We start from the raw sequence: 15,730 nt of genomic DNA, 5'->3' as shown, positions 1-15,730 counted from the left end.
CGGGTCCCAGAAAGGCGTAGGAGCCCGGACAGAGGGGTACAGTCGCACCAACCCCTTTAGGAAGCTCTTAGTGGTAGGGTGAGTAAACACAGACCGGCGTTCGATCTGTTCGTGGTTGGCTGAAATGGCCACCAGGTACACTCTAATGGAGGAAACAGTGAGTCCCTTGTCTAACAGGGAGAGCAAAAAGTCGAGGATGCTAGGGAGGCCCGCCTTCCTTGCGTCTCTGCCCCTTTCTGAGGCAAATTTAGCAAATCGCGCCCACTTGTAGGCGTAGGATTTTCTTGTTGACTCCTTTCTGCAATTAAGGATGACGTGTTGCACTCTCTCTGACAACTCGCTCATCCGAGCTTCCACGCAGTCAATTTCAGATGCGGGACGTCGTGGTGGACTATCCTGCCCTGCTGGGAGGAGAGTAGATCCGGCACCCCTGGAAAGTGGTGAAACCTGCCCTTGGACAGCTGCAGCACAGGGGCGAACCGGTGTTGCCTGGGCCACCAGGGGGTGATCAGAATGCCCCGTGGGCGCTCTGTGTACAGTTTCTGCACCACCCGCGTGATGAGCGGGATCGGGGGAAACAGATAGAGGTGGAGGCGGTCCCAACGAAGCAGAAGGCCGTCCCCCAACGACAAGGGGTCTCTCCCCCCCCCCGGCAGCAAAAGCTCTCGCACTTTCTGTTGTCGCGGGTGGCGAAGACATCTATTTCCGGAGTCCCCCACTCCTGGAAGACCGGCTGGAGGAAAGTCCAGTTCAGTTCCCATTCGTGCAGGGACGCTCCTCCCCTGCTGAGGAAGTCCGCGCACAGGTTCTGCTCGCCCGGGAGATGAGCTGCAATGAGGTAAGTGTTCATCTCCATGCAGATCTGCCATACCTGCAATGCTAGGAAACACAACTTGCGAGACACCGTGCCGCCCTGCCTGTTGATATAGGCCAGCGCTGTGGTGTTGTCTGTCAGTATTGCTACTGTTCGGTTTGCCAGCAGGGGCCTGAAGGAGAGGATGGCGTGATGAATTGCGAGAAGTTCCAAGAAGTTGATATGATATTGCAGGTGGTCCCTGGGCCATCTGTTGCCCACGCAAAGACCGTTGACGTGAGCACCCCATCCCCATAGGGATGCGTCCGTGGTCAGAGTCATGGTTGGTTGAGGCCTGTGGAACAGCGCCCCTTGCAGCAGGTTGTGTTTGTGAGACCACCACGTTAGTGACGCCAGAATCTCTGGAGGAATGGAAAACCTGCGTCGTGGAGGGTCCACCCCACAACGGAAGCGTCTCAGGAACCACAACTGGAGACTTCTCATGTGTAGCCTGGCGAACGTGAGAACCGCAGTCGTGGCTGCCATTAGTCCCAGTAGCCGCAGAATCTGGAGAGCAGTTACAGTTTGGCTGGACTGGAACGTGCGTATTAAGTCCATAATGTCCTGTGCCCTTTTCTCTGGCAGGAATGCTTTGCACTGCCGTGTGTCCAGAATCGCCCCAATGAATTGGATCCTCTGGGATGGATGGAGGAAGGACTTCTTCATATTCACCCACAACCCCAACTGCTGGAGGAGGTTCAGGGTGGTGGAGATATGCTGTAGAAGGTTGAGTTCGGACCCGGCCACCAGCAGCCAGTCGTCGATGTACGGGTATATTGCTATGCCCTGCAACCTGAGGTGGGCTGCCACCACTATCATGGTCTTTGTGAACACCCTTGGAGCTGTCGACAAGCCGAAAGGGAGTGCACGGTACTGAAAATGTGAAGTCCCGATGGCGAACCTTAGAAATTTCCTGTGAGCCGGATGGATGCTTATGTGAAAGTAAGCATCCTGGAGGTCTAAGGTGGCCATCCAATCTCCAGGGTTCAGCAGAGGGAGTATGTTGGATAGGGACATACGGAACTTTTGGTGTGGTATAAAGTCGTTGAGTCCCCGAAGGTCCATTATGGGCTGCAGGCCCCCATCCCGCTTGGGGACAGTAAAATAGCGGGAGTAGAACCCCAGTCGTACCTGGTCTGGTGGGACCGGTTCTATGGCCTTCTTCTCGAGCAAAGTCCTCACCTCCTCTTGGAGGGTAGAAGACGGGGTAGTGTAGACGAATGTTGGGACCTGTGGTTCCTGTTGGAATTCTATTAGCCCAGCCGGACTATCGAGAGCACCCAGTGGTCTGTTGTTATGGATGACCATGCTCGGAAAAAAGGCCACAGGCGGGTATGGTCTGAAGAATTGGAAGGGGTGCAGTAAGGGAAGGGGGGGCAGTCAAAGGCCCTGTTTGGCCGGTCTACTCCCCTTCTGCCTGGAGGACTGGGAGGAGGTAGGGGAATATTTGGCCTTTGTGCCATACTGGGACTTGGTGAAGGGGACTGAGGTCTTGGGCCTCCATTGTTGGTCCCCTGATTGCTTCTGGAAGGGTTTCTTGCTCCATGTTTTCGACCATGGACGCTTGGATTGCTGCCTGGATGATGCCGGAACCCCTAGGTTCCTGGAGGTACGTATGCTCTTGTCCATGTCTTGGAGCACCGCATCGGTGGTGGCACTGAATAGCCCCTTTCCGTCGAAAGGTAAGTCTTCGACGTACGCCTGGGTGTCCGTTTGCAGGGCTGTGGACCTCAGCCACGAGTGTCTCCGAAGGGTCACAGCCGATGTAAGGGTCTTGGCGCCTATGTCCCCCACGTTTCGCGGAGTTTAACTGCTGCTTGGCTAATGCCATACCCTCACTCTGGATTTTCCTTAGGGCGTTTTTGGATTGTTCTGGAAGCCCCGGAAGCAGCGCGGACACACGGTCCCATAGGGCGTATTGATAGCGCCCCATGCAGGCAGCATAATTGGCTACTTTCAGGCCCAGCGCTCCCGCTATGTAGAATCTTCGCCCCAGACCATCTAGCTTCTTGCCCTCCTTGTCCGGAGGGGTGGCGTGGGTCTTTCTGGCCTTGGAGGATGAAGCCACCACTACTGAATTTGGCCTAGGGTGGTTAAAGAGAAAATTCGTTGAGGACTCTTGAATGCGGTACTTGTGATCAAGCCTGCGTGATGTAATAGGAGTGGATGCAGGCTTGTCCCATGAAGCTTTCGCAGTGTGTAACATCACCGTAGTCAATGGAAGCGCTACAGCCGTCGACGTATCCATTTGAACGATGTCGAATACACTATCGGTAACGACAGGCACGGGCTGAATGGTCGACAACGATATGGACTGAGCCATCCTCTTAATAAGCTCTCCAAAGGATTTCAGGTCCTCCGAAGGGGAGATAGGTTGGTCTTCTCCGACCTTGTTGGGCGGAGATAGCTCTTCTGAGGACAGCTGCTCCTCTTGCATCGAACCTTCCGAGGATCTCGGTGAGTGCAGGGACTCCGACTGGTCCGATTGAGTGGATCAACTTCGAATCGATACCGGGGTTACAGTCTCTTCAGAGAGAGAAGATTTCATCCTTTTGGCTGGTTCCTCGACTGGAGGCTTCGATACCGATGCCTTGCGTTTCAGGGGACGATATGATGTCTTCGAACGGTATGATGCTTCCGAACGTTGGTCCCATTCGGACTGACGCGGAGGGAACCAGGGGAAAACGGATGGCATCGGGCAGGACCCGTAGAGGTACTGCCATTGCCTTTGGTCCCACGACAGGGGTGGTGGTGTTCTCTGTCGCGGGGAAACTTCTCGGTGTCTCCTAGGAGATCGGCCCTCCGGGGATCTTTCCTTCGATGGCCGACGATCCCGTCGGTACCGAGGGCTCCAGGATCGTTCCCCTTGGGAGGTCTTAGGCTCGTCCATCTGTGGTGTCCGTCTCAGTGTCAGAGGGGAGACTCTTTGTGCACTGTGGGATCGCTCCCGACGAGCCCTCTCTGACCGATCCTGAGAGCTATCCTTCTCCTCCTGAGTGAGGTCCGAAGGGCTGTCGTCTCTCACCAAGCGCTGCGCCGATTCCAGATCTCGGTCGGAGTCGGACGAGATCGCTATCTGCGTCGCCATCGATTCGAGCAGCAAGTTCGGTCGATGGCGGATCGGAGAGGCCAGCAGTTTCAAAGGAGGCAGGACTGGAGCTGTTAGGTCGGGCGGCGATGTCGGTGAAGAAGTCGCGGGGACCTTCTTGTGTTTCTGCTTGTCGGACTTTTTCTTCGACCCCGAAGAAGCTGCTTTATCCTCCTTGGACCTCTTCGCTGGTGTAGAGGTCTCCGATAACGAAGCCGAGCCCGCTCTTTTCAGGGGGCGATCGGCATCGAGGGAGGTTTTGTCGGTATCGACCACCGACGTCGAGAATTTTGGCGCACTTTCTGACGACGCCATGTTCCTCGGGGACAGCGCCCGTTCGACCAAGGCTGCAGCGAGACAAGCCGCTCGGTTTTTGCGGGTTTGTCTGGAAAACCTCGCGCAGTGGGCGCAGGAGTCCGGTTTGTGTGTTTCCCCCAAACACAACAAACAAAGGGTGTGGCCGTCCGGAGGGGCGATTTTGCTGCCACACCGTTTACACCGCTTGAAGAAGCCCCAGCGCTTTTCCATACGCGAAAAGCGTGGGGGTGAGGGGGGGGGAAAGGGGGAAGGGAAGGGAAAAGGGTACTAGAGTTAGGAGAAAAATAACAAAAGTCACACTCCACCCCACTCACGAAAGAAGGCGATAATGCTAGAAGAATCCGCACTGGAAGAACCAGCAAGGCTGAAGTAAGTAATCCACCAACCGTAGGAAAGGTCGACTGATCTCAACGGCGGTCAGAAGAGAACTGGCGGGATGTCCGCTCCTGTCCAGTTGGGCATGCGCAGAGGAGGGGGTGCCTGCGCATGCGCACCGGGACGAGGGCGCGGAAATCCGCGGCTTTGAAGTTACCGATCGTGATCGGCGCCGGCGCCTCTCCCATTGGTGTGATGCACAGAGACCACGAAGAAGATCTCCCTATTTATACAAACGGTGAAATCAATAACATTATGGTCACTGCTCCCAAGTGGCCAATCACTTTTACATCTTTCACCAAGTCTTGGGCATTACTTAGGACCAAAGCAGTGCTGAGCCAGGACATGCTAGGGTTGCCAGCCTCCAGGTGGGGCAAAACGTAAGGATGCTGCAAAACAATATACTTTGTAAACAATAATTACAACCAGTATATATATATATCACAGCTTAACATAAAAACTACACACACTCCATATACACTATATCAGTGCTTAACAGCACTCTGAGGTGTATTAAGTATTTACGTTCACGGCGTTTAAAGAGAAAGCACTGCAATCAACTTTTTAACAATTACTTCTAAGTTCAACATGCAAAGTTTGCCAGGTTTTGAACAGCAATTGCTTCTGTGTCCAACATGCAGGGTTGGACACCGAATGTTTACGGAGTGCATGTAATTTCTACATTAAGCTGTGGTTTACCGTTTGTACTTATTGTTTACAAAGTATATTGTTTCACAGCCTCTTCACGTTTTGCTCAACCTTGGCTGTGTTTCCCTGGTTTAGTTGCCAGGTCTCCAGATGGGGCCTGGAGATATCCTGCTTACAACTGATCTCCAGCTGGCAGAGATCAGCTCCCATGGAGAAAATGGCTGCTTCAAAGAGTGGACTCTATGGTACTGCACCATGCTGAGACCCCTCCCTTCCCATTCCCAAACGCTGACCTCTCCTGGATCCATCCCCTAAGTCTCCAGGTATTTTCCAACACAAACCTGGCATCCCTAGGTTACACCCACACAAGAGTGCATGGATTTTAACACGAATAACCCCTTACAAGTGTCAGGGCATTCTCAACTGCAACAATCTGCTTGCACAATAAGAGTAAGCGCCACTGATATCCTTGGCATAATAAATCAGGTCTCCACTTTACAGCCTGATGTTTAATCTTAATGATTGGCCTTTTTAAAAAAATCCCCAGAGCTGTATGTCGATGCCATTACCTTCTGTGCTTGCAAAGCTGCTTCTCTCTGCTGCCACCTCTTATACAGACCAAATAACGGGGTGGCTCCATCAACCCACTGAATCAGGCCCGATCTTGTTCCCAGCGGTGTGACTGAGTAGTGCCTGGCATGGAACCGGGGCGTCTCCTGACGATTTATTGTAGCAAACATTGTATTGACAATTGATAAGAACTGCATGATTCGTTCGTCGAGATGCAAGTCTTCCAGACCTGCACGAGGAAGCAGAGGGATATTCACCTATAAGCTTCCTTTTTCTCCGACAAAAATAGCTCCAGCCAGCCACATATAGAAAGAGGTGATAAGGAAGTCAAGCAACTGTTCATAGGCCAAAGCAGCCTCTCTATTTGGGATGCTGGACTCCCTTCCTATAAGAAGCAACAAGGCCTAAATGCACAGCACCAAACAGAGTGTGTCTTAAGAACATAAGCAGAGTCATGCTGAATCGGACCAAAGGCCCATCAAGTTCAGCATTCTGTTCACACAGTGGGCAACTAGCTGCCTCTGGGAAGCCCACAAGGCTCTTTTTTGTAAGCTCTTGGAGGATTGGCTACATCAGGGGTGTGTGGCCTAATATGCAAAAGAGCTCCTGCTAGAATTCTATCCCTGCCTATCAGGAGTAGCAGCCACTGATAGCCTCATCTTCCACTGAATCGCCCATTCCTCCTTTAAAGCCTTCCAAGTTGGCGGCTATCACCACATTCTGTGGCGAGTTCCACAGTTTAACTATGTGCTCTGTAGAGAAGTACTTCCTTTTGTCTCTCCTTAATTTCCCACCATTCAGTTTCAGGGGATGACACCAGGTTCTAGTATTATGGGAGAGGGAGAAAAGTTTCTCCCTTCCACTCCTCCATGTCACGCATAATTTTATATGAACCTAATATAAAAACTACCATGCGAAAAAAATATATAGTCTTACAGTTGTATAAAAAAACCCGTGTGTTTCAAAACACAGTTTCGGTGAATCTTGTACTCTTAGCCAACAGTAATAAATATACAAAACTTCAAAGAGACTCTCACACATTCCAAGAAAGTGCTAAAAGTTCAGTGCAGCAATGTAGTTTTGCTACACTGGACTTTCAGCATTTTCTTAAGACATTATGAAGTTTTATATATTTGTTACTGTTGGCAAAGAGTACAAGATTCATAGAAACCTTGTTTTGAAGTATGCAATTGTATGACTGGATTTTTTCACACGGAAGCTTTTGTATTAGGTTCATATCTTGTTCAGACATTGTGTTCCCTTAAGACTGTTGATGCATAATAAGCTAATCACCCCTAAGCCTTAGCTAGAAAAGAATTAAAGATCCAATGCTAATTCATTTGAAAGAAAAGGAATGGAGGATTCCTTTTAGTGGTTCACTTACATTTTTCTTGTTTGATCGACCCCCATATTCAAAGGACGTTTAGCCTGTTTTAATGTGCTTCCTTCTGCCGTGTTATATGGGAAGTTTAAAAAAATACCACTCTTTGATAGGCGATGTCCCTGTGGGCTGAAGGAAACTGAAGGAACAGACCATGTACTTTTATCCTGTAGATTCTACTATGATTTACGTGCATCTTATCTGGATCCTATATTGCAATCCCTGGAGAGGAAATCTGATGAAAGCAAGATAGTGAGTTTACTAGCCTCAAATAAGGCTGAAACCATCAAAGTGGTGGCAAACTTCCTGTGCTTATAAGAGGTGAAGTCTCTCGGTGGGGAGGGCGGGATATAAATCGAATAAAATGAAATGAAATGTTTAGAATGTTTAATTAACTGTCTTTTTCTCCTGCTTCCTTGATTTGATACTGTTGTTGTTATGCCAATAAAGGTTCTGTGACTGTGAAAGAAAAGGAGATAGGAAAGGGATGTCTACCACCAAGGCTTGGTTCATGCACGCAGAAAAAATGTAACAACAGAAGGGCTTGCACTGCTGACTGCAGGAAGCAGACTGCAGCTCTGAATGTTGGGGGGGCAGAAATCAGCAAACGAAAATCTAGAACAGGAGAGAGCCAAGTCCCCCACTACAGTATTAATTTTCTGCTTTTATATTAAAAATTCCTTCTAAGTCCTGAGATGGGACACACTTTTCTATGCTGCCTCTTACCATCCCCACACAATTCCAGATTGCGTTTTTAATCTCTAGGATAGCAAAGCTGAGGAGCAGGAGCAGAGGGGAGGGGAGTCTCCAAGGAAGGAAATGCTGCCCCTCGAGGGAATGGCTCCCACTGCTGAACTGCTCTTCCTGGTTAGGGAGTTCCTCCTGAAGCTTAACAGAAAAAGAAGAGTCTCCTAAACTTGGACCAGCATACAGCATCGACATGTATGGCAATCTAGGCTGAGATATGCTAGAACCTAGAAGTTCCTCCAGTGAACAGAAGTCATTTGCCTTTCCCTGCATTTACAAATGAATGGGTTAAGCTGACCCAGACAAAGATGTCTCCAGCAGAGATAACATTTGGTTTCAGTTCACAAGATTTATTTATTATTTAAAATATTTATAAAACTGCTTTTCCCCCCTGACAAATCAGGACCGTGAGGCACAGAACTGCCAAAAACAGCACAATAAGTATTGAATATATTAAAACGATATGAAAACAGCCACTATAAAAACAGTATTAGCAGCTAGAAAGAACTCCATTGCTGCCTGGCCTCAAACTGCCCTAAACAAGGCTCTCACCCTCCTGACCACTTCCTGAAGGCTTTCACAAAACATATACGTGTTCATATGAAGCCGTCTCTTACGGAATCAGACCACTGATCCTTCAAGGGCAGTATTGTCTATTCAAGGGCAGTATTGTCTACTGGCAACAGCTCTCCAAGATCTCAGGTGGAAGTCTTTCACATCTCCGAGTTGATCCTTTTAACTGGAGATGCTGCGCATTGAACCCAGTGCCTTCTATATGTACTGAGCCATGGTCACTTCCCAAAGTACGTACCTTTGAAAAGGTATGGGTAGTTTTTCCCATCTGAGCCCAGGAAAAGGAGCTTTTTGGGCTTCGTTTTTGTAGGCAGAATTGTAATTGTACTCCCCACGCTATGGATTGTGACTGTGTCTCTGGCAGACACTTCTCCGGGGAGAGCGATTTCAGTGTTGGTCATGGCAGCAAGCCACGGGCTTATCTCCTCCAGGCGCAGAATGTAACTGGCACGCTTCTGAGCTCTCTGCTGAAGATTGAGCATGACCTGGTTTTTTAAACAAACAAGCAATCAAAAATTGGTTTTAAAAGCTTCTGTCTAAGTTATCCTACAGCTCCAGCCGCAGAGTTATGATTCACAGACAGGAGCCAAAGTTACTTTGGAGTCACCCATTCTCTGCAACATTTTGAAGATTTACACCCTGCTAATCTCTCCTTTACCTCTTTAAAAGGGATCCAGCTGCTCCCAGGCTTAGCGGGATTCGACGGGTTCTTCAGTTTCTCCAGAGCACTTTCAATGGCATCTCCGTAGTTATCCTGAAACCACTTCTCGTGAGGAGTTTCTGCAGGAGCTGCGGTGATGCTCCGCACGTGCTCCAAGGCAAATACAATGGGCTTCATTAGGGCTGTGTGCTTTTCACGCATGATGGCAATTTTTTCCTCTCTGTAAAACAGACGGACAGGGGGAGAAAACATCACTTGCGTTCTGTTAACATTACTGACGCCAGTATTTTCACAACCGGAGGTAACATTTTGACTGCCTAGCATTGCTTCCAAGCTCATAACAAGAAATCTAACTCACTGCTGCTAAGAATAATAGGGCACAAGGGAATTATGGAGACCAAGTTCCTATCCTAAAGAAGCTATTTGTCAAGTACTGCAAGTTCTTCACCAATCAATACACCTTTGGTTCATTAAAGGCTTTTATTGAAAGAGCAAAGACACGGCAAGCAGGCAAGGTCTTACTGAAACTAAAGTCATTGACCCCTGCCCACTTATATACACTCAGGGTCCATCCATTACAGAGATTAAAAGCTAAAGCACCAAAATCTACCAATCACCTTTTCCCCTCCATGGGGGATCCCAGACCTTCAGTTCAATACAAGCGAAATTATGAGCGTCTCTGTGAACTAGGTAACGTGGCCTTGGAGACTCTTTGTGGCTAGCTCCAGGGTGGAAAGGATACATGATATGTTACAGACACAGCAGGCCCAGTGTGTGAGAATAAAGAGATAGCAGCAAAGCAGGGCCCTCAAAGGTTTCCACAGGTTGCATACCAGCATAACTCTTCTTCCCCCTAGCGTGACACTTAGCAGGATTCGATGGGTTCTTCAGTTTCTCCAGAGCACTTTCAATGGCATCTCCCATGAAGGGGCCACATACAGCTGCTGCAATAGTTCGAGGACAGGAGGGCAAGCCTGGAGCTTGATTTTCAGGTTTCTCCTCAGCAGGTCACTTTTTCATTTACAAGAAGCAGCCTGGATTTCATCCAAGAGGAAAGAAATCGCAGTAGTCTTTACTACCCTGTCCGGAGCTGGGCCCAGCCCAGACTCAACCCAAGCCCCACCAGACAAAATGCAGCTGCCTGAGGCCCCAAACTGTGCCTATCTGGAAAAGCCAGGGAAAACGTGACCAACCAGAAGATCTGGAGGGTGAATCCCAGCAGGCCACCCAATGTTGCCATGATGGAACCTTTCTCCCTTCCATTCTGAGGTCCATGGGGGAGTCCACCCAAGGACAGCAGATGGCAGAATGACTCTCACATACCAGCTTTTCAAGGAAACTTACAAGCAAGAAAACACAAACTTACTTTCTCAGGGTGTTGTTGTTCTGGACTCTCTTCACCTCGTCTTCCAGCTGCTGAATCCGCCGGAGGACATACATGTGCTGTTGTAGCAGGACTCCCAGCCAAAGTTCGTCCCAAAGGACAGTGACTCTGCGCAACTCTGCTACCAGCATCTGGACCTGAATACATCACAAACAGCAACAAAAAAGAGTTCTTTGTAATTTAGTTCAAAACATCAGCAGCAATTTCAAAGCGGCTCAAAATAAGTAAAATGTAAAAACTAGACAGGCTGACAAGTTACAAGCCCTGGAGTGCAAGCCAAAAGGCTTGGGACAGGCTGAACCTCAACTCAAATTTTTACCTGCAACACCATTGTGGGATTGGCAGTTGACAATTTCTCAACGATTTTACTGTAGCAATCTTGCATCATTGCCTGGTCTTCATTCAAGCCCATTTTTGTCTCATCTTTTATGCTTTCTTGAGAAGCTGGGGGACTTCCCCCATCGCACTCGCTGCCCAGTAATTCCTCGCCTTGGATGTTTCCCAAAAAGGTAGGTATTGCAGAAGGAAATTTGCTCCCTAAGTTTGAAAAAGAAGGGGAGGGGAGAAAGCTCATTTTTGTTTTGTCAAAATTCAAAAGTCTGCCAAAGTCAGCAAACAAGATCCCTGACCAAAATGACAGCGATTCGCCCATCACTACAGAACTTGTACAATTCCTTACATTATTATTCTGTTCACAGTAAGAAGGGTGATCACGCAAGATGCAGTTCTAGAAAGGACATAAGCACTGGAAAGGACATAAGCACTAGCAGCATTTTCCTATAGACAATAAGTTGGCAATGTATACTGAACTGGGTCTCAGAGCCACAAATTCTTTGTTAAACCAGGTCATCCATGGAGGTTATGTCCAGAGCATCTCAAAAGTTGCTATCTTTGGTTTATGCCATTGTTACAATAATGTTTAATTTTTTAAAACTGAAGTGATAAAAGTGAACTTTTTAACCATAGATTCAAGTGGGTAACCGTGTTAGGCTGAAGCAACAGAACAAAGTTTTAAAGTTCAGTGGCGCTTTTAAGACTAAAAACAGGTTGCTTACCTGTAACTGATGATCTTCGAGTGGTCATCTGTGCAGTCACACACATGGGTTTTCCCACCAGAACGAACCCGACCTCGGAGAATTTAAAGCTAGCCTAGGCGTTTATTTTGGTGCGTATTCCCTCCCGCTCTGGGGAGCAGGCATCCACTGCGCATGCCTGGAGCGAGGGGAAGGCGCTCCACCCACCCAGTTTCTTCTAGCCGCTGCACAGAGGAATCTTAAATATAAAACATAGCAGAAAAACCAGCAGCGGGGAAGGCTGGGTGGGCGTGTGTGACTGCACAGACGACCACTCGAAGATCATCAGTTACAGGTAAGTTTCCAGAGCCTCTGTGCAGAAATCCTTTGCCCTTGTTTATGAGTCCCGTAGGCTACGAAAAGGGCTTGTTCTAACAATATAGTAAGCAAGGGCCCGACGTACATCAAGATTGTGTAAAGTTCGTTGACCCATGTCACTAGGATTCTGGAAAAAGGAAGGTAACGTGGTCGGTTTTCCTAGATGGTAAGTTGAAATGACCTTTGGGAGAAAAGTTGGATCGGGGCGCAGAACCACCCTGTCATGGTGAAAGACAGTGTAAGGTGGGTCTGTCCAGAAAACACAAACATCACTTGCTCTTTTGCCAGATGTAAGTGCCACCAACAGTGCTGTTTTCCATGACAGGAGATGCAGTGGTATAGATGCCATTGGCTCAAAGGGAGGTTTCATGAGTTGACTTAAGACAAGAGATAAACTCCATGTCGGTTGAAGTTGCCAAACTGGGGGTTTTAGGTGCAGAATGCCCTTGAGGAATGATTTTGCAGCAGGGTGAGAAAACACTGTGCGTCCTTCGATATGTGGATGGAAGGCTGAAATGGTGGCCAAATGAACTTTTAAGGAGAAGTAAGCAAGGCCAGAGTTGGAGAGAGATAATGTGTATGATAGAATTTGAGCTATGGAAGATTATGTAGGCAAGAAATTGTGCTGGGCAGCATATTGAGTGAACCATCTCCATTTCAGAGAATAGGATCTTCTGATGGATGGTTTTCTGGCATTTAATAGAACATGTTGGACTTCTGCAGGAAAATCTAAAAACTGATCCTCCAAGCAGTTAGTCACAAGAGTGCTGGATCGTGATGTAGGACCTTGCCGTTCTGTTGAGAAAGGAGGTCCCGAGTTTGAGGAAAGTGATGAAATACGCTGTTGGAGAGAAGGAGAAGTGTGGTGAACCATGGTTGATGGGGCCAATATGCAATTGGTCTGATCTAATTGAATCTTTTGAAGTGTTCTTGTTATTGGTGGAATGGGTGAAAAGAGGTAATGAAGTGGTCCTTTCCATTGGTGCATCTTTCCACTGCATCTCTCGCAGGCTGAGTAGAAGGGGGCCCTCGCATGTAAAACCATGTGTATTGGGCATTGTCCGGTGAAGCAAATACATCTATGACTGGAACTCCAAACATTTTTAACACTGGTTGGAGATAAGATCGTTTGAGTGTCGATTCGTAATCGTTAACGAGTTGGCGACTGAGAGTATCTGCTTGGATATTCTGGATCCCAGGTAGATGTACAGCTGTCAGGTGTATGTTGTGGGCAATGCTCCAATACCAAAGAGCTAGAGCTCTTTTGCATAGACGGGTATATGCAGTACCTCCTTGTCGGTTAATGTAGTATACAGTCGCAATATTGTCTGATGTGACTTGAATGTGTAGACCGTGAAGTGATGGCAGAAACGATTTGAGTGCCCTGTGGACCGCCAGGCGTTCCAGACAGTTGATATGGAGGGATTTTTCGTAGGCTGTCCACTGTCCCTGCACTGTTAGAGTGTCGAGGTGGGCTCCCCAACCCCATCTTGAAGCATCTGTCGTGACAATGGCTGATGGAGGTGATCTCAGGAATGGCATTCCTGCCAGAAGGTGATCTTGTATTGTCCACCATTCCATTGCCAGAAGAATGTGATGTGGAACTGTTAATAGGGTTCGCTGACTTTGACGGTGTGGATGGAACGATTGAACGAACCACAATTGTAGGGGTCTCATGCGAAGCCTTGCATGACAGAGGACAGAAGTCATAGCCGCCATAAGACCCAGCATGCATTGGAAGGTGAAAGCTGTCTGGGTTGAGTGAGATATGATGGTATTGGCTAAGGTCTGAATATTGTGAACTCTGTCTGCCGGCAGATAGGCTTTGTGTGTTATTGTTGATAGGCGTGCGCCTATAAATTGGATGTCCTGTGTCGGGACAAGATTGGATTTCTGAAGGTTGACTTGTAGGCCTAGAGAAGATAGGAGTATCAGCGTGGTGGAAATGTCCTGTCGAAGCTGCTCTTGGGATTGAGCCACAATGAGCCAGTCGTCTATGTACGGGTATACGGAGATTTTCCGTTGCCATAGTGACACCGCCACCACCGCCATGCACTTGGTGAAGACCCTTGGTGCTGTTGATAGGCCGAAGGGAAGGGCCCGAAAAAACAGGTTGCTTACCTGTAACTGATGATCTTCGAGTGGTCATCTGTGCAGTCACACACATGGGGTCTTGCCGCAGGCAACGAATCCATACCTCGGAGTCTCCAATAGCTCGCCTAGAGCACTTTTGGGCGCGCTTTCCACTCGCTCTGGGGAGCAGGCATTGACTGCGCATGCCTGGAGCGAGCGGGAGGCGCCATTTCCACTCAGTTTCTTCCAGCCGCTACTGACTGTCTACAGAGGTAAAATCCAAAGCAGAAAATAGCCAGCAGAGGGGAAAGCTGGGTGGGCGTGTGTGACTGCACAGATGACCACTCGAAGATCATCAGTTACAGGTAAGCAACCTGTTTATCTTCTTCGTGGTCTCTGTGCAGTCCCACACATGGGTGACTAGCAAGCTGAAAGTCAAAGGAAGGTGGGTGCTGGCAAAGAGAAACTTTATCATACTTACAACATGCATGCACTCACCTGGGGTGATTTCAGTGGAAGATGGACCTGAGGACCGCTTGGCCGAAAGAGGCCTCCCGTCTGGCACAAACGTCCAAGGCATAGTGTGAGACGAACGTGGACGGCGAGGACCATAATGCAGCAGCACAGATGTCCTCTAAGGAGACGCCCTCCAGAAAGGCCGAGGAGGTCGCAACAGCTCTGGTTGAATAAGGCCCTCAGGCAAGGGTTGCTTGGCAACCTCGTAACACAACCGAATTGCACTGGATACCCACTTAGAAAGTCTCTGGGTAGAAATTTTGTGTCCTCTTTGAGGATTGCTGTAGGCCACAAACAAGTTAGGGTCCTTACGGAACAGTTGTGTACGAGAGAGGTAAAAGGACAAAGCTCTTCTGACGTCGAGGGTGTGTAGAGCTCTTTGTCCATAGGATCAGGAAAAAACTTGGCAAGGAAGTGGAGGTTGAGAGATGAAATTGTGATACGACCTTGGGTAAAAAGGACGGGTCAGGTCTAAGGACCACCTTGTTTCTATGAAAAACTGTATAAGGGGGGTCAGAACGGAAGGCACATAAGTCACTGGCCTGCTTGCCGGAAGTAAGAGCGACCAACAAGGTAGTCTTCCAAGAGAGAAGATTAAGGTCCACGGTGGCCAAGGGTTCAAACGGGGATCTCATGAGTTGTGAAAGCACTAACGACAGACTCCAAACTGGTACAAAAGGTTTGATAGGAGGATGAAGGTGCAACATGCCCTTTAGGAATGATTTGGACAGCCTGTGGGAAAAAACAGTCTGGCCATCAATAGGTTTGTGGAAAGCAGAAATGGCTGAAAGGTGAACCTTTAGTGAAGAATAGCTGAGCCCCGATGCTTGCAAAGACAATAGGTATTCCAGGATCGAAGGTAAGGGTACCGACTCTGGGTGGAGGTGTTGAGAAGATGCAAAGAAGCAAAAATACTTCTACTTGCACTGGTATGAGCGCCTGGTAGAAGGTTGTCTAGCATTCAGGATAACTTCAGCTACTCTTGATGATAGGGATGTGGTCGAATTCTCCAAGCTGTAAAGCCTAGAATTTGAGGGTCGTGGTGCCACACCTGGCCATGAGCCTGGGTGAGGAGATCGTCTGCCACGGGGAGGCGGCGATAAGTGTAGCGGGACATTTGCAGAACCTTGTGAACCACGGTTGCCGTGGCCA

General features: G+C 48.6%; 1 protein-coding gene across 1 annotated transcript in view; it reads right to left on the bottom strand.

The window, feature by feature from the left end:
* Positions 1-15,730, bottom strand: part of SMG1 (SMG1 nonsense mediated mRNA decay associated PI3K related kinase) — a 152,280-nt gene that overhangs the window by 42,662 nt on the left and 93,888 nt on the right. The window contains exons 37-41 of the mRNA XM_060260786.1: positions 10,918-11,135; positions 10,581-10,735; positions 9,212-9,434; positions 8,792-9,038; positions 5,852-6,081 (exon numbers count right to left, since the gene is read on the bottom strand). Coding sequence (XP_060116769.1) covers positions 5,852-6,081; positions 8,792-9,038; positions 9,212-9,434; positions 10,581-10,735; positions 10,918-11,135 — 1,073 coding nt within the window. The remainder of the gene's footprint in view (positions 1-5,851; positions 6,082-8,791; positions 9,039-9,211; positions 9,435-10,580; positions 10,736-10,917; positions 11,136-15,730) is intronic.

Source organism: Heteronotia binoei, chromosome 20 (genome assembly GCF_032191835.1).
Source record: "Heteronotia binoei isolate CCM8104 ecotype False Entrance Well chromosome 20, APGP_CSIRO_Hbin_v1, whole genome shotgun sequence".
NCBI classification, from domain to species: Eukaryota; Metazoa; Chordata; class Lepidosauria; order Squamata; family Gekkonidae; genus Heteronotia; species Heteronotia binoei.
Note: the sequence above shows the minus strand (reverse complement) of the source record. Positions and strands in the feature narration are given on the sequence as shown.